This window comes from Drosophila montana, unplaced genomic scaffold (assembly GCF_035044405.1).
Source record: "Drosophila montana isolate Dmon_TW-CO22-7 unplaced genomic scaffold, ASM3504440v1 contig_2438_1, whole genome shotgun sequence".
NCBI classification, from domain to species: domain Eukaryota; kingdom Metazoa; phylum Arthropoda; class Insecta; order Diptera; family Drosophilidae; genus Drosophila; species Drosophila montana.
Window position 1 is genome coordinate 1,641,553 of NW_026997315.1, and position 17,609 is coordinate 1,659,161.

At 41.6% G+C, this 17,609-nt stretch overlaps 4 protein-coding genes across 6 annotated transcripts in view; 1 reads left to right on the forward strand and 3 right to left on the reverse strand.

Moving 5' to 3' along the window:
- The window catches only part of LOC135428074 (sphingomyelin phosphodiesterase), a 116,308-nt gene that overhangs the window by 94,649 nt on the left and 4,050 nt on the right, over nt 1-17,609 (reverse strand). The window lies entirely within an intron of this gene.
- Nucleotides 1,949-8,554, forward strand: LOC135427964 (lipase 3). Of its 3 annotated transcripts, none has more exons than XM_064681732.1 (4): nt 1,949-2,699; nt 2,776-2,934; nt 7,720-7,804; nt 7,856-8,018. In XM_064681732.1, the coding sequence occupies exons 1-4, from the start codon at nt 2,073-2,075 to the stop codon at nt 7,876-7,878; spliced, it is 894 nt and encodes a 297-aa protein (XP_064537802.1). In that variant the 5' UTR covers nt 1,949-2,072; the 3' UTR covers nt 7,879-8,018. The 3 variants fall into 3 exon arrangements, with proteins under 3 accessions (XP_064537802.1, XP_064537801.1, XP_064537800.1); XM_064681730.1 differs by having other exon boundaries at nt 1,970-2,699; nt 7,875-8,548; XM_064681731.1 differs by lacking the exon at nt 2,776-2,934 and having other exon boundaries at nt 1,965-2,699; nt 7,875-8,554.
- LOC135427966 (ubiquitin-protein ligase E3C) lies at nt 9,571-14,468 on the reverse strand. The gene is made up of 8 exons (XM_064681733.1): nt 13,667-14,468; nt 12,874-13,609; nt 12,402-12,816; nt 12,221-12,342; nt 11,425-12,153; nt 11,224-11,368; nt 10,464-11,163; nt 9,571-10,403 (listed from the first exon to the last, which is right to left on the reverse strand). The coding sequence occupies exons 1-8, from the start codon at nt 14,000-14,002 to the stop codon at nt 10,236-10,238; spliced, it is 3,351 nt and encodes a 1,116-aa protein (XP_064537803.1). The 5' UTR covers nt 14,003-14,468; the 3' UTR covers nt 9,571-10,235.
- cN-IIIB (cytosolic 5'-nucleotidase IIIB) lies at nt 15,425-17,411 on the reverse strand. The gene is made up of 2 exons (XM_064681881.1): nt 17,255-17,411; nt 15,425-16,657 (listed from the first exon to the last, which is right to left on the reverse strand). The coding sequence occupies exon 2, from the start codon at nt 16,569-16,571 to the stop codon at nt 15,582-15,584; it is 990 nt and encodes a 329-aa protein (XP_064537951.1). The 5' UTR covers nt 16,572-16,657; nt 17,255-17,411; the 3' UTR covers nt 15,425-15,581.

Consider the following 17,609-nt stretch of genomic DNA (forward strand, 5'->3'; position numbering starts at 1 on the left):
TTTACTTCAAAGGCCATAAATTTGATGCCGCTAAACAGATTTTCTGCTCAGTCAGCACGAAATGAGCCCAAAATGCAATGACCAACCTCAACTTGCTGATGACGTCAATGCGGAGCGCTATTAGTAGTGCCTCTCTACGAATTGAATTGAGGCATGGCCAAAACGAATAGCCAGCTGGCTAACCGCACTATCAGTGCAGCGCCTCCCCCACCCACTCACCCCCTACCGTGGAACCCGCAAACGTTGCGAGAGCCACCAAGCGGACTCGACGTCATATCGGCAGCATGTAATAATTTCACACGCCCTATCGCGGTCATTTTAATTAGCACGATTGCATTTTCGGCACGTAGACGCAATTCGAATTGTAAATCAAATAGGCCGTTAAACATGTGCATTCGCATTCACAATAACAGCACTAGAAACGATATATGTATATATGTCCATAATGCCAGTCGTACGATACGACGACACTCTTAATCCAGCTGCCGTACGACTGGGCTACTGGAGCCCGCTTCAGTTTGAACCACAACATTTTGCAGTAAATTATTATCGCTAATTAGGGCCACAAGGCCGCATCACCGACGCCACTTGGCCACTCGTTTGAGGCGGGCATCAGACTGCGATCCACCAAGCGAGATGAGTTATTTATGTGGAGCCGTTCGTTTGGGCTCAGCAATTAACACGTCGACAGCGTTTGGCATAAATCTAACAAGTTGGGCATGAACAAAAAAAGTTTGTTAAACACGCTAGAATATTGATTTTCCCATCTTGAAAGCAACTAGCAAATACCCTTTCAACGAGCAAGACACAGCCAGAGAGAATGGGAAGACAAATCTGTAATTGGTAAACAATACGAGTGCCGAAGATGAAATACCCTACTGAATTTACGATAGATGTATTTGCATTCACTCAATTGATCGAATGTGTGGTATATGATACCGCAATCCAATTAGTTGATTAGTCTGTGAGCGTCTGGATAGAATATCTTCAAAAAATTAACGACTTTCCTATACAAGAACTTAATTTTAGAATAATTTAAGTAAACTTTCACCATTTTTTTTTATTTTTGGTAATAATAATAAGTTAAACCCGTTTGGGCGAGGCTTTAAGTTTAGCCCATACAACCCAACCTCCGGGATTCCTGTTTTCCGTCCTCCAACTAGTGAACGACTAAGCTCTTTATTTCCAAGAACACAATTATTCCAACCAGAAAATAATATTTTCCATTCAACAGCGATGGAGTATAAAACATGTCTCAAATTTTCCACAGTTTTCACTAATTTTCCAGAAATACGAGTGGAGTTGTCCAAAAATTCGTTTTTACGTGCACCTATATCAGACGCGGTAAGTATGTATAAACATGTCTGAAATAAATTTTTATAAAATTCTTAAACTTTTATTTTGATTACGATAGGCTGCTTAGCGTTTTTCACTAATTTTTTACAGTTACGAGACGAATTTTCCAAAAGTCGTCTTCACTAACACCTTCGGTAAGTTCAGTAAGAATATCAATTATTAATTAGTCAGTCAATCAGACAGGACAAACAGTTATATATATATATATATATATATATAGAGAGATTATGGACCGGAAATGACTGCTGCTTGTTACATAAAATTGCATAAAATGATAATGTGTTGATTACATTAAAATTGTAATAATATGAATAAAACAGATATTTTCTATATTGCGTATTGTTGTCAACCATGTCCGTATCAAATATACCCTTACGAGCGGTAACACCTTTTCTAGGCCTATGCAATTGATCATTTTTAGCCATAACAATTGTCGGCTTGCGAGCAAACAGAGCTCAATGTTTGTTTATTTATGGTTGGCATTAGCTGTGGCCCTGCTTATAAGTATTTGAATCGTGCGCTCGGCACTCTCATATTTTATTATTCCATCGCCCTCTGCCGCTCTCGCTCTCGCTCTACCGCACTCCATTTACATTGCGTATACGCCGCGTTGAACAAAAAGCAGTGAGTAGCTTCCGACTGGGCCACAGTCGCCGCTCGTATGTCGCGTTGGTAGCGCGATAGGCAATATGTCTTAACTAACACTGTGCTACAAAATGCGTGTGTGCCTGGTTTATATGCTGATGGGATGTGGACTCCAGTTCGCGTTCAGTCTTGATGCCATTTGCCAAATTGTGCAGCGCAATCGGGCGGAGTGTGAGGTGCATCGTGTGCAAACCGTGGACGGTTATCAGCTCACAGTGCAACGTATTCCGCCGCCGCGCAACCAGAGCTGCCCCACACTGCAGCCGTTCGTGCTGATGCATGGGCTAATCGGTTCGGCAGGCGATTATGTGGCTGCGGGCCGCGCAAGCGCCTTAGCATTCCAGCTGCACGCACGCTGCTTCGATGTCTGGCTGCCCAATGCACGGGGCACCACAGAATCGCGGAGACATCGCACATTGTCGGCCAGGCAGCCGGCCTTTTGGGATTTCAGCTGGCATGAGATTGGCGTCTACGACTTGCCCGCCATTGTGGAGCATGTGCTGGGCGTGACGGGTCAGCGACAGCTGCACTATGTGGGTCACTCTCAGGGCACCACAGTGCTGCTCGTGCTACTGGCACAGCGGCCCGACTATAATGCACGGTTTGCGAGCGTTGTGCTGCTGGCGCCAATTGCGTATTTGCAGTACTTGAGCAGTCCGCCGTTGCGTTTACTAGCCAGCGATCCGGCTGGCGTCACGGTGCGTATACTTAATGTTGCGTAGACCACACGTTGTGCGTGGCTAATGCATTGCTATTGTGTTTGTGTTGTTACAGCTGCTGCTAAATCACCTTGGCCTGCACGAGCTGCTGCCCGCCACGCCGCTGAGCCAGGTGGGCGGGCAGTTCTTCTGCAGTCCAGCGCTGCCCACCTATGCGCTCTGCACGCTCCTCACATCGCTCTATGTGGGCTTCAGTGAATATCCGCTGGATCGTGTGAGTACGATTATATATGCAGTCATAATTTAGCCAACAAAGCGGCCCCAAAGTTTTGTTGTATGTAAAAGTTTTTATTGCACTCAGGAGTGCGCCCCACACACCCACCCCCGCCCACTCTCTGAATCTCGCACACACAACTAACAGACACACACCCGCACACAGAAAAATACATTCAAGAGCCGGCTTTAGTTTTGGTAATAAAAGTTATTTGAATTTAAATGCGTAAACGAGCTGCCTGCCCAGTTTCCTGCCAGTTGTGCCAACTATTGTGGCACGTTTGTTTTCACAGTCTTTGACAAAAGTCTATTAGCTTTCTTAAACGGCCTGTAACAGCTAGATCATAGACGATTTTTTTGAGAATTTTGTTTTGTTTGGAAAGGGGAATACGAGCTAGAGACTTGAAATTGAACGTGGGGGCTTTTAGGGCCCGCGCAGTACGTGCTTGTTTCTGATAATCGATAACTTGCCCCGTTTCCAAGGAATCAACAAAAATCGATTTCGAAATCCTGAATTCCATTTGAGCAAATCTCATAGGTTTTAGGGGATAGAGTCAACAAATTTATTACGAAGCTTTTGGAATATTATATAATTATCAAGTATCATTTTATAGCGAGCACTTTTTGGAGGAAATTTTTATTGAAATATTCAATTAAGTGATATATTTTGATTTTAAATTAGTTTCACATAACTTGCTTTTTTACTAAATTACAAAAATGCATTATAAGGGCAAGGTATACATTTTTCTTAAGCATCAAGCTTGACGCCAATTTGATCTTGGCATATCCTCCAGATTGTTTTATCCTTAAAAGCTTATCGTTTTCTAAGATAATTTGTTTTTAATTTTTATTGGCATTTAGTATAAACCATCATCAGATCATGGCAGAAATATCAGTAGCAAATGTTCTTTTGCGACTTGTACTTTTTATATAGGGCAGATTTTCATGCTTCGATACCTTCATCGATATCTTCGATACCTTGTTCTGCCATGTTTCTTTATTCCTTTGTTCTATTATGAATTTCCAATTAAAATGTTTTAATAAATATTTAAAATAATACAATTTTGGTTCAAATCGATTCGAAAGGTGAAAGGATTACATATGACTTTTACTAGCTGTAAGTGTATTGCATATTCGATGATGTTTGCACGTTCATACATCTCTGGATTTTTTGCTGTAATGTGCACCAAAAGGTGCGCTAAACTTTTGCCTCTGCCAGCCGTTGGGGCCCGGCAACGGCCTGGCCGCGACCGACGGGCTCGTGCCGGCCGCCCGCGCTCTCCAGCTGGTAACTATACAACACACATTACGTATACGCCACGTTGCCTTAAACACTTTTTGTTTTCGCACACGGCACATTTAAATTTTGTTTTGCCATGAAATATGGCAAATAAATCGCGCTCGTGTTATTTTTGCCAAACTTTATGGCTTATCTGTACGGCGTTCGGGGCGCGTGCTCAAAAGGCTAAGCCCTGTTGTGGAGTGGCCCAAAGAGGTTGGCGCCAAGTGCCTGTTAGTTATTAGGCTAAGGGCACTGGCAATTGGCTTTGGCCGGGTTGACTACAAAAACAGCACATACAAAATTTCCAAAAAAAAAAAATGTAAACGTAAATGTGTGTGTGTGTGTGTGTGGCAGAAGCTATAGCACTTTTATAGTTGCCCAGCAAAAAAGGTGCAAAAGTTTGACAGGCAATAGATAGTTTCGGAATCTCTTCTGTAGTACAGTACTAAAACTTTGGTTTATACTTCAACTTGTTTTGAAAACAGAAGTGTAAAACTGAAGCATATTCAATAGAGACAGGTGAGCAAAATAAATTGTTTTACGCTTCGGCAAAATATGAGTTTTTTAAGACTTATTTCTTTACATAATAGTAAGGTTTTTAAGAATAATCAATTAAAAATATTTAAAAACGTCACGATTTGGCAATTTTTGGAAAACTCAGATATTGAAAGCTAGATAAATGTTTGTATATTGAATATATTTAAACGAAGAATTTGCTTATCCGTATTAAAAAGTATTATTAAAATAATTATTAAAAATAATGAACATATAAATTACTAAGGTCAGCCTGTAAAACGCACTTTCACCTATTTCAATTCTCTTAAAATAATACGAATACATATTTATCCTTCAAGAATTCCACAAACAAGCTCAGAGCAACCGATACACGCTGAAAATTTCTTTCGGGTCGATCGAGCAATAAAAAAGTTCGAATATCTCACATTTCAAATTTAAAGTCAAATCAACAAAGCTCGTGCCACAGGCAGCTAGAAGCTAAGTGCAACCGCGTGCTGTATCTCTGAAATCGTCATTGCTCCCATAAAAAAGTCAACAAACAAGCGGGCAAATAGTCGACGAGCATGGAGCAGAGTCTCAGACGCTGAACAGGCACCAAAATTGCTAAGCAAATAGCGCAAGGCGATGACTTCCCTCCGTCAGGGTGGGTGGTGGCCAGGGCAGGGGCAAGATATGCTGTGACAACTGCCAAACATGCCGCACAATATACAGCTGGCTGCCCCGCGCTGCCCCAATCGCAACATACTCAATCCCACTCATGCCCCCTACTCGTTGCCTACTCGTTTTACTCGCTGCCCGCGCAAATAAATATTTGTGCATATTTAGCTGAGAGCACCACGCTCTGCCTTGCCAACCCCCCCCCCCCCACACTCCTCCTGCCTTCACGCCACATAAAGTTCAGCACACTTTGCAACTGCAATGCGTGAAGCATGATTTGATGCAACAACAACAAACAATAACAAGAAACAAAAAAAGAAGCAAACTGAGAAGAACTCTGGAAACACAAACAAGCTGCCGGCTGTGCAGGCGACACACAAAACTATTTGCCACAAGTTGCAGCGGGGCAGTGGCAAGTGGCAGCAATTGAAAAGAAGCCAGAATAGAAAGAAATAGAAAAAATGCATCGGGCAGCCGGAAAATCAAATAAGCATCAAAACAAAACAAAATATGTTGCCGCAGGACGTGAGACACAACCAACTGAGGAACTGTCAAAATAATTCAAAAAAAAGAGAGAGAAAACCATTGGGATTTACAGATTATATCAAAAGATATTTTCTGTATACAAATTTATATTTGTTTTATTTTTTTGGTAACTAAATAACTAAGCAATACTTTGCGTTCATTTGACATTTTGTTTATTGTGGATACAAATTTTAAAGCAATAATTTGAACTCCCAACATCCAATATATATATAAATTTGTTTCGGTATAATTTTCTGAATCTCATTTTAAACAAAACTTGATCTAGATGGGTTATTAAGAGCCCAGTTTAAAAAACAAATTCGTTTGGCAAGTCCTTGATCCCTGCATTTGCAGTATATTTTTTTCACTAAATTTTTAACCTGTTCAATATTTATTAAATCTTTTCCCCAAAATTATATATATAAAACATACTTTTTTATTTGCAATTCCTATACTGCCTGATCTCTGCAGTTATACAAGTTATTTGTTATTTCCACAACTAGTTCAATTTAAGAAAAGGTAGCAATTCCAATTCAGTTGGATTTTACGAAAAGTGCGATATACATATTAGATTCATTTTCATAAAGATCTTTGAATAAAACTTTCATACAACCATTTTCCGCCAATTTATCACAGATGCGGATTTGATATTCCAAAATCGCGGAATCACGTGTTCTTTAAGTTCTTATGAACTTCCCCCAAAAAGCCAAACGCTTTTTTCCACGGAGGAAACTTGAATCCTGCGAAAAGTGTAAAACAAGTATCAAATGATTTAAAAAAAAAATATTGGGAAATAATTTAAACCTGAAGCTTCACCAACCAAATCTTTGAGCCCCGTTTCTAACAAATGAATGTTCGTATGTTTTTATTAATGTATGTACGTCTGTAAATGTATATGCATGTGTGTATGAAGTGATGCGGGTTATTAAGTATGTATGATGTAGTATATATGTATGCTTGTTCGTATGCATACACATATGTATATATATACATGTGTGTGAATGTGTTTGGGTATATGAATGCGTGTATGTTTCTATGAATGTAAGAATTTCCTTTCCAAGGAACTATATGAGACGTGTTTCACACTTTTCGCTGAATCCAAGCTTCCTCGGTAGAAATGCGATTCAGAGATGTTTTGAGCGAAGTTGTAAGATTTGCATCAAATTTTTGTTTAAAGCTTAACATAAGAACTTAAGGAACACGTGTTTCAGCGATTTGGGAAATTGCACCCCACAACACTGGTTAATTAGCTAAAAAGGGTTGTATGAGAGTTGTCTGCTTACCAGTCAGACAGTCAGGACAAAAAGATATACTAGTATAAGATAAATAATAGCTCCTGCTTCCTGAGTGTCGCTTTTCAGTTGGGGATACATTTAAGCTTTCCGACTTTTTGCATATATTATTTAATACATCTTCAATCTTCTAGAGCAGCTTATAATAATTTAAAACTCCAAAAGAAAAGTATAAACACAATGTCGTTAAGCCGATTCAGGCCAAGGAGCAGGTCAGTAGCAGGACCTCCATTCCTTTATGTCGTTGTGCCGGCTCTTGTTTGTGTGTGTGTGTGTGTGTGTGTGGCTGCATGCACTTCCGTGTGCTTTGTGTCACATTGAAACGGAAATAACAGCTAGCACACACATAGACACACACACAGACACACACACAGACACACACTCAGACACACACACACACAAGCACAGACACTCCGAAGAGCTGACAGTTAAGTGGCAGTGGGGCAGGTCGTAAATTTCAATGCTTGGCTTTTGGCTTTTGTGCCTCATCAATTGAAAATTTCGCATTTTGCAGAGCATATTCCCACGCATTCTGGAGACGACACCGGCGGGCATCTCACGTGGTCAACTGCTGCACTTTGGGCAGCTCATCAACAGCGGTAAGACAATGACCATCCGCACCAGCTGCTGGATTGCACTGTCAGCTACAGCCTTGCTCTGTCCATGCAGGTAAATTCCAACAGTACGACTACAGCTCGGCACGGCTCAACTCGCTGCGCTACGGCCAGGCCACACCACCCACCTATCAGCTGGAAAATGTGCGACTCAACCTAATGCTCTTCTATGGTAACCGGGATGCATTGTCCAGCCGCCGGGATGTGCAGCATTTGGTGCGAGAGTTGCGCAACAGTCGGGTCAAGCTCTACCAGGTGCGGGGCTATAATCACATTGATTTCCTCTATGCGACCACGGCGCCGCAGATGATCTACGAACGCATCATACAACAGGCCAGACAAATAAATTGAGTATAGATGGTAAAATTAAAAGATATATGGATACAGATTAGATAAAGATCAGGGCTCCAGACTCGACTCAGAATTTAGGCTATTTGGAACCAACTTTCTGCCTTAAGGTTCGATTTAGGAGCCCAGTTTTCCACAATCACGAGCCAAGGATGTGATTCAAGCCTTGGGTTGTTATATGTTTGAAACATTTTTATTATTTAAAACAAGTTGCACACTAAATTTCATATCTTTTCAAAATTGGAAATTACCAAATTTGATTCGATAAATGCGATAGTTGAAAAAGAATTTTGAAAGAATGCATTATAAAAAAATTGTTCGGTTACGGATTAAGTTTGATTTTTTTTGTGAGAACCGAGCTCAACCCGGCTTGCAGCCTTGAGAGATATTACAATTTTAAAATTATCAAAAGTAAAACATTGTTTAAGTTTATTAAACTTTTATATATAAAGTATATTAATATTTTTATTGTTTAGTAAATAATTCGTTGAAAATTAAAAGTCAAACGTAAATTTTTTGGGAAACAGAATTCTCTTGGAATAGTGAAAACTTTGCGACGAGATAAGCTGGATAGTCTAGCTCTAAATTTAAAAGAATCTATATACGCAAAGTTGATACAACAATTTTGGCTAACTTTATATAAGCAACAGATAAGCAACATTCGGCAATTGTCGGCCTTGTCGGACCCGGCTAAACAGTTATACAGCAACGCATTAATGGATCCGTGAATCTCTTTCGCAAAAAAGAAGGTTTTGCCGATTATAGCGGCGGTATATTGATCGGAATAGAGAAACTGCATAGCAAGGATTATTGTGAATATGGTAAATTTTAGCTTAGTAACAACTATTCTCATTTGTCTTATATAAAAGCATTGTCAGTTCTCAAATATATAATTAAACTTAAGGCTCTAAACTTATAATAGAGATACCAACGTTATCAGAGGAGTAAGCTGTTGGTTTGCCAGTTGTACTCTCAAGTTAGTCTTTAGATTGGGCTGCACTAGGCCAAACTCACATATTTTCAATCGTTTTATTTATTACATTTAAGGCAACTTAAGTGGAGGTTGTGCTCTAGAAGCAGACAATAGCATTTGGTGGATCTATAAAGAAAGGTTTTACTTTAGCTTAACATGTTTATGTCCTTTCCAAGAAGTCGAATCGAATTTTAAATGAAGTGAATGAAATTTTGTGATTTGCTAATATAAACAAAAATAAAACATCCTTGTTACTCTCAATAAAAAATATTTAGTATTTTAAAAATTATATAGCCAAGATTGATTTATTTATTTTTTACCTTCACAGTTGATGTAGCCACAAACAAGTTAAAAACAAATAAATAGTTGGCTTCAGTATGTTTTTGCACTCTATTTTCCCATTTTAAAAATAAACAATTTATATGTGAAATACATTTGAAAGTAAATTCCCATTTATTTGTTATTGATGATCAATGAAAGGAAGCAAAATATTTTGTAATCAAGTAAAAATTCAACTTGAAAATGGCGCTAAATCAAGCCAAGCACTGGACAGGAGCAGGACCTGTACCTCTGAATGCTTGTGCTGCAGCTCTTGTGTGCATCTGCGTGCACTTCCGCATGCTTTGTGTCGCAATGAAACGGAAATAGCAGCCTGCACACACGCACACACTCTCGAAAACATACAAACACAAAGATAGCCACATAAATTGCCCGGCAAGCCGAGTGGCATGAGGCGGCTCGTAGTTTAAAGAGCTTGGCTTTAGGCCTCGGCTATTCGATTTCTAACATTTTCCGTAATTTTTCCACATGAAAATTGCTAAAACAAATCGTGTTTTCGTTTTTTTTTACATTTATATTGTGTAATACGAAAAAAACACAAATTAACTAAAAAGAAAACTTGGAAAACAGACCTCATAAGCTTCATACTTTACATTAGACAATTAATTACGATTTTCATAATTAAATTTCTACGTGAACTGGAATAGTTGCTTGGCCAGCCATCGATTCCTGCAGCTGGATGGGCGCTCGAATCGGTCTCTGTGTGGGTTCATTGCATTCGATATGTGTGTAGTAATTGGTATGCCGGGACACAGCTTAGCTAAGTTCAAAGCCTACACCGGACTGTATGGCATATATTAACTTTTCGCGCATCTGTTCAGCGTTCTTGAAAGGCGGCAGCTTCAACAGATTCGTGCAGGTGCTGGCCGTAGGCAGACGCTCCATATCCCCAGCGTTCTGTATAAAAAAGGGTGGATCCAAGTCCTGAAGTAGACAACAATTGAATGAGAAAAGAGTATAGAATTTCTGTTAGAAATAACTCACCTTAAAACCAAGCAACGGTGGCCGCGAGCAACTGGTGACAAACTTAAGCAGCTGCCGCCGTTGCAAATCATCGAAACCCTCCAAAGCCTCCCAGAATGCAACAATTGAGGGATGCTCTGGCGTGTACTCCCCACCATATTTGCAGTGCTTTTTAAGATCCTCCAGATCGATAGGTATTTCGGCGCCCGAAATGAGTATTTGCAGCTCCTTGTTGCTGAACATGTATAGCCACTCGATGGGCAACACATTGGACAGCCCCTTGCGGAAGGCCTTACAGTGACGTTTTATCTGCACGTTGAGCTTAAAGTTGGCTATGAGCTGCAGATACTCGATGCGATTCGAGTTGGTAACCGGCGTGCTCTGACCTTGCGGTTTTAATTCGACCACTTGCGTCTGTCCCAGCGAACTGCTAGCTACTGTAAAATCCAAATTCAATTCACTAACATCGCCTGGATAATCCTTGAGGTAAAGCAGATTGCGATATAGTTCCGGATCCAGCGAAGCCAATTGATGTATATCCACGTCTGAATACTTTCCAGCGAGTTTGGTTAAAAAGAACTCAGCTAACGGCAGCTCCACCAGCAAATTCTCATAGATTGCTTTGCCCAAAATACGGCCAATGAAATAATAATGCTTCTCAAAGTCACTAAAGAGATCCGATACATTGGGATTGGGATACAATTTGTTGTCCGTCGTTACCCTAAGGGCGAAACATTCATTAATATTGAATTAAATGTATATTGGTTTCTCATAATCGTACATAAAGAAGCCACGATTGGGATCAAAGGCAGTTTTAATCAGTTCCGATAGAAATTCGCGAAACACGCCTCCACCATCAATGCCTGCCTCGTCCAGTCCCAACTGGGACACAAACTGAATGCGAAACTTTAAGCGCAAGTCCGGTTCTGAAAAAGAAAATTTATTAATAAATATTTAGCATTACAACATTTTTGTTTCGAACCATTCTCTGGACGCAGCTTGTCGTAGGCATCCTCATATAGATGCGTGCGGCGCACAGTCACCATAATGGAAGGACCCTGCAGAAAGGCCTGTAGATGACCCTGCACACGCATCTTGTTAGCCGCAACCAGGCCCTGTAATATGCTTACGCGTTTATTGAAGGCCACCACAAAGGGTATTTCGCGTAGTATGGTAATGGATCGTTTTTGTTTAGTTGACATGGGCGGCCCGTTCTCAAAGTCCTCGCGCGTAAAGTCGCGTATGGGCTGAAATGGGCGAATGCCGCGCATGCGACTGCTGTGTGTCAATGGCAGATCTGTTGGTCTGTCCAGTGGCAAATCCAAGCGAGAAACAGTCCAATGCCCTTCCGGGCAGAAGCCCATACGCAGATCACGCGAATGTATCTGATTGAGCACAAAGACTACAACATTTAACAAATTGGCCCAGATTTGTTTCTGATGACGCAGCGTCTTGTCATCGGCGTCAGTGTGGCTCAGCACACTGCGAAAGGCGAGCTCTACCAGACCCAAGCTTATGTCCTTCAGCGTCTTGGACATTTGCACTATCTCCGCAATCGAAAACGGCATGAGCCGTACATGATGCGGCGGGGCCGACTCCAGTAGTTTTTTTTCGACAAACTCCACATCGTGCAGCGTGGGCAACAGGCGGCCAAAGAGCATGCAAAAGGTGGCCAGCAAAGGAATAGTACGATCCACGCCCTGTTGCTTGGCTGTCAAAACCAATTGCATTAGATTTTAATTCAAATGATCTTGTGAATACTTTGATTTTATACTTACGCACAACGCCCTTAGAAATAAGTGTGAGCGGTGCTGAGAAGCCCAGTTGCGTTGACTCGGCGGCCAACTTAAACCAAACGGCGCGTATAAATTTTGGCGTAAAGGCCAAAGTATACAGCAGTCTGAAAAATCAAGGCGAAATTAGGCACATAGCAAGAGGTAGCAATAGATCAAATCATACTTGTACTCATAGACCGCATGCTTATTGTATATCATTAGATTGTGACAGATCTCGCAGAGCGCGTAGATCACCTGGCTCTGTTCAATGTGCGGCTCAATTTGCTGCACAATAAAATCCACGCGCTGCGTTTCGTTTAATATGGCTATCGATTCCAGCAGACTGTTCCGCTCTTTGCTGCTCAGTTCGCCAGTGGGGCGGCAGGACTGTAACATGTCATAATCAATAGTGTGAGTCGTTGGCAGGTCCTCCCCCTCCTCCTCGGACTCATCCGTATCGTCGTCATCATCGGAGTCTGTGTGGCGATGTGGTGTCGCATGCGTGCGCAGCGTCGATTTGGGCAGCTGCAATATGTTGGGCATCATTTGGGCAACAACACGTACATAGACAATCAGTAGGTCGCTCTGCTGCAGTGAGGCTGTGGAGGGGTCAAAAAATAATGTTGTTGCTTTGAAAGAAGATTATAGACACTCACCCAACTGCCTGCGGTCCAGAACCAGCATCGAGTTTAGCAAAAATGAGCTAAATAAGGCTTCACGCGGCTGCGATTTTAGCTGCTTGGCCTCATCGGATTGTAGGACACCGTATAACAAAGTATTGGGCTTGCCATTATCTGTGATCGCTGGATCTGAGCCGGACGTGGCCTGGCTTAAATCGAGAAGCGCATGCAGCGCGTGCATGAGCAACGCAAAGGGAAAGTCTTCGCTCTCGGCCAGACAGGGCAACACAAAGTGACGCAGCGGCTCCGTGTGTGGCGTGGCCAAAATATCGATAATGAATCTGCGACAAAAGAGCTGTGATGACTCGTTCCCCGGCTGGCGCATGGCCACGCTCAACGGTCGCAGCAGCAGTTGCATCAGGGCATCAACGAATGGAGTAGGAGCATGCAGTGTTTCGCCGTCCAGCGGCGGGCACTTTTCATCTAACAGCTGGCGCAAACGCACAAAATAATTTCGCGTAATGAGGAAGACAAACACACGTTCCAGATACTTGTACAACACCGCCTCATCCTCCACATAGCGCTCCACGGATGCCACCGTGGTAAATGTCTCCAGCATGCGCAGCGGTATGGCCTGGGCGCTGTGCGGCAGCGCCAACTGCAACAGGCACGCATCCAGAATCTTACACACGCGCAGCAGCCAAACGGAGTCATGTGCTGAATGCTGCAGCAGGCGTACCGGATTCCGCAAGATCGGCTGGCAAATTTCAATCTAATCAAGCAATCAAATTAATAAAGCTATGTAAGCGAATTGTTAGCTCTGACTCACCAGTCGCTCGCTGTCCTTGGCCACGCGATTGCTGTAGAAGAAGGTGAGGCGCCGCAGCAGAAAGCACATGCTCTCATCCTCGGTAACACGATCCCGGTGAGCGTGCAGATACGCATCAAAGGCCTCCCGTTCAGCCCGTTTGCGTCGCTGGCGATAGATAAAGGAGCGAGCATATGATTGCAACACAACAGCGCCGTGCGTCTTCTGGCGCAGCTCGTTGCGTTTCTGACGCTCCAGGGCCGCTTTGCGTATGGCCGTGTCCCTGTCGCAGGTCTGTGAGGCGCCCCCAAGACTTTGCACCGGTCGGCGCCGATACTCTCCATCAAAGCCAAACATGACGCTGCAATTGTTGTCAGCAGTTCCGCTCCTACTGCTGCTGCTGCTAATGCTGCTGTTGTTGTATTTTCCCCCAGCTGATCAATCGCTCACCCCCACTCAGCACATAATTTTTGTTTCTTAATTGGGATTCGTCTCTGCGCTGCTGCAATGCCAAAGTGCAACAGACGGCAGCAGTTCTTCTAGTTATACTGCTTTAACTGCAACTTAAAAGACACTTTTCACTTGTCTACGTTAAATTTTCTGGCTGCGTAAAAAAAACTGCTAAAACGAATGATTTGTATATTTTCTCTGTGTTGGGCAAAAGCACTAATTAATGACAAAACTGCCAGCTGTTCGTCGCTGTCCAGCACTATACGGTTGTACAGTGTTAATAAACATCAAAGAAACAGTCGAATACCATTACGTACGTTATATTTGCCTGTTAATTACATTTTTTTAATGCTTGTTGCAAATGTTATTTCTATTTTTATTTGTATTTACTTTTGTATTATGAAAGTTAACTCAAAAAGGGTTTATTTCCAATTGAATCTATTTAACAACTATTTACTCCTTTAATAATAACCTAAATCGTTAAGGATATAAAACATGCCTGTGTCGTTTGTTTAAAAATGTTGTTATTAATAAATGGATTTCTAACGGGTTTCAAATTTTTGTTTTTTGGTTTTATATTTTGCTTTATCGCCCAAATATTGAATGCTTGCCAATTTGGTTATATATTATTCATACATATCCCAAGCATTTTGATAAATAAACGACACTTTATTCATTCTATTTCTATTCTCAAAACAGATTTTGACTTCCAACCGCCTGTTCCGCACCACTGTTTTCAATTTATATCTGCATTCTCATATTTACTTAGCTCCCGCCCCGCCAGATCAGCTGATAGAACCCGTAATACGTAAAACAGCTGAAAACTGCGACTGGTAAACACCTCAAAAATAACACAGTTTGCGAGAAACAAAAATAAATAAAAATACCATTTATTTTCGAGCTAGCGACGCCTGTATACCCTTACTTCACTAATTAATCGATGTTTTCTACACAGGGAACCAATATAAATCGCAAGCCTGGCGATAATTTATCATCTAATAGTTTTCTAGCATTTACTTGTGTTGAGTTTCAATGTGAAACATTTTTGCGTCATATCAAAAATGTTTTATGTAAGAAATCAACATGATGTTTGCAACATATGATAAATTACATAAGACTCTTAAGCCGTTTTTTTTTCCTCAATGAATTGCAAAAACCATGTCATGTCTTTTTTGGATTTAATTCATTTTTATAAGTCCACAAAATAATCGCAGTCAAGAAGCATATACAAAAATAATATCTCATATCTAAGCAAAGATTTGGGAAATAAGATAGTAGAGTAAAAAATATATAAAAGTACTTCCGGTCCGTGTTGTTGTTAAACGCTCATTTCTAAACAAATATCATTTTATTATGATATACAAACGTATGTACATAAATATATGAAACATGAGGGAGGTTTTAAAACTAAACCATCTAATTAGTCGCTTCTGTTTTTCTTTATTATAATCAATTAACACAAATCGTTTACGGGTAACCAATAAATTTAAAGTGCAGCGTTCACCTTGGGTGCACTGGATCCGTTCGCAAGGTGGGGATGGCGCAGCTGGTGACGTTGCTCGATGAGCGCGAGCAGCGCTCGTGGCACATCCATTGTTTGATCATCGACAAGCACAATGTCGAACGTGTTCATGTATTTATCCATGTTCGCCTCGACGTGATCGAAGAGAAAGCCAATTTTCATAATGTGCGAGGAGGCGGGCACACCGGCAGCCATGTCCGCATCGCCCAGGGAATCACCCATGACGATGATGTGATCACGTGTGTGGACCAAATCATAATACTCGCTGCCACTTAGCACAGTTTCATTCTTGTTGAATGTGTGTATCATCGGCTCCTGGAAGCCGGCCAACAGACCGTCGCGGTACTGCAAAAAGTTTGAGATAACTTTCACATTGGGATACATGATGTTCGCCTGTCGCAGCACCGACACCACCGAGTTGCCCAGGCCGGCAGAGAACACCAGCACAGGTATTTGCAGTCGCAGCAGCGTCTCGAACAGCTCATGCGTTCGGTCACGTAGCGCATGCTTAAATTTGCTGGCCATCTGATCTATTTCGGACTGATCAAAGGGGAAGCCGCTGGTCAGCTCGCCCGATTTTGTCCACCACTCAATCATGTACTGAATCTTCTCCGCTTTTGGCATATGTGGATCTATCTCGATGGGCCGATATTTGTGAAAGAGCTTGTCAGTCTCCGTCTTGAAGACTGGTGGCAAGGATTTGCATTCATTGAAGATACCAAAACTCGAGAGCACCGGCAACCCGTCGTCAGTGCGTTGCTTGGTAATGGTATAGTCGAAGTCGGAAACCAGTTGCATGCGCTCCGGACCGCCGCACACAAACTCGTTGATAATGCGCTCCACGCGCTGCGGATCAAGCATTTTGCAGTGCTCCTGATTCAGCGCTGGAATATCCTGGATGTGTACATAGCCCAAACCATCTTCCTGAGACCGGCTCGAGTCGACTCTGTCCATTTTGTCTTTTTACTTTTGAGCGGATTACTTTACACGGATTTTTTTTTAGAGTTTTTCGTATGCTCGCCGTGCGTTGCTCTTTGTGACTGGAATGGAAATATAAAAATAGTTTATATTACAAAGCCCGATGCGCTTTCATTAGCAAAGCTTACATACAATATCGCACACATTTGCTCGTGCTCAATGTGACGTATACACCTACATACCTATATACGAATACACATATGTACGCATATGGATAGAGATGAGCGATATTGCGGTTCTTGAATGTTATAATTATTGATCTTTAACCTTTAAGGAACTAAATATAAAAATTTAAACGACACAAAAATTGGCTGATTTTAACAATTGTAATAACAAGTGATTTGTAATGACCGCATTTCTTTTCAATTTTTTCTATATGCACACAAACAGCTCCCAATTTATAGTGAACTTTATACAGCTAAGCACTTTTAACTTTTTGCCGTTAGTATTCTCACAAATCTGCAACTATGGAACAGCATTTAAGCCAAGTTTAACAAATTAAGACACAATTAACTGAATCTATCTAATAATAGCTAATTAGTTTTTAGTGGACTTTATATAGATCACTTCTAACTCAAATTTGGCAGCATTCACCGACTCATCACTAGCATACATAAATATGTAGATACGTGTATTCTTGGCTGTGTCGAATGACTGACCTTGGTTCGTTTTTGCCAATTTCTCGAAACTTGAAGCGTTTGTGCTTTGATGGCTTATCAGGATTTAATCGAAGCTTTTTTCGATTTTGTACTTATATTTATTAGAAATAAACACCGCACAGACGCGTATTTACTTTTTACTTTGCAATCGCTGCTCACACACAAGCGAACGCTATCACACACGGAACACGCTAAACCAGCTGCGAACAGCTGTTCTGCTGGGCTGAAACGAAATGGCATTGGAACAACGCGCGAGCGAATTGGAATTGGAACTGAGTTTTCTTGTTTTGTTTGTTTATTTTTGTGCTATCTCCTTCTCTCCTGCTCGCTGGCTCTCTCGTTTATGTAGAAACCA

Bases quoted from the DNA above. Each gene is read 5' to 3' on its own strand.
- LOC135427966 (XM_064681733.1), bottom strand. From the start codon at position 14,002: ATGTTTGGCTTTGATGGAGAGTATCGGCGCCGACCGGTGCAAAGTCTT. The intron at 11,164-11,223 runs GTACGATTATGA...TTTCGCCCTTAG, and splicing joins CCCAATCGTGGCTTCTTTAT to GGTAACGACGGACAACAAAT. The intron at 10,404-10,463 runs GTGAGTTATTTC...TGTCTACTTCAG, and splicing joins CACCGTTGCTTGGTTTTAAG to GACTTGGATCCACCCTTTTT.
- LOC135427964 (XM_064681730.1), top strand. From the start codon at position 2,073: ATGCGTGTGTGCCTGGTTTATATGCTGATGGGATGTGGACTCCAGTTC. The intron at 2,700-2,775 runs GTGCGTATACTT...GTGTTGTTACAG, and splicing joins GCGATCCGGCTGGCGTCACG to CTGCTGCTAAATCACCTTGG. The intron at 7,805-7,874 runs GTAAGACAATGA...CTGTCCATGCAG, and splicing joins TGGGCAGCTCATCAACAGCG to GTAAATTCCAACAGTACGAC.
- cN-IIIB (XM_064681881.1), bottom strand. From the start codon at position 16,571: ATGGACAGAGTCGACTCGAGCCGGTCTCAGGAAGATGGTTTGGGCTAT.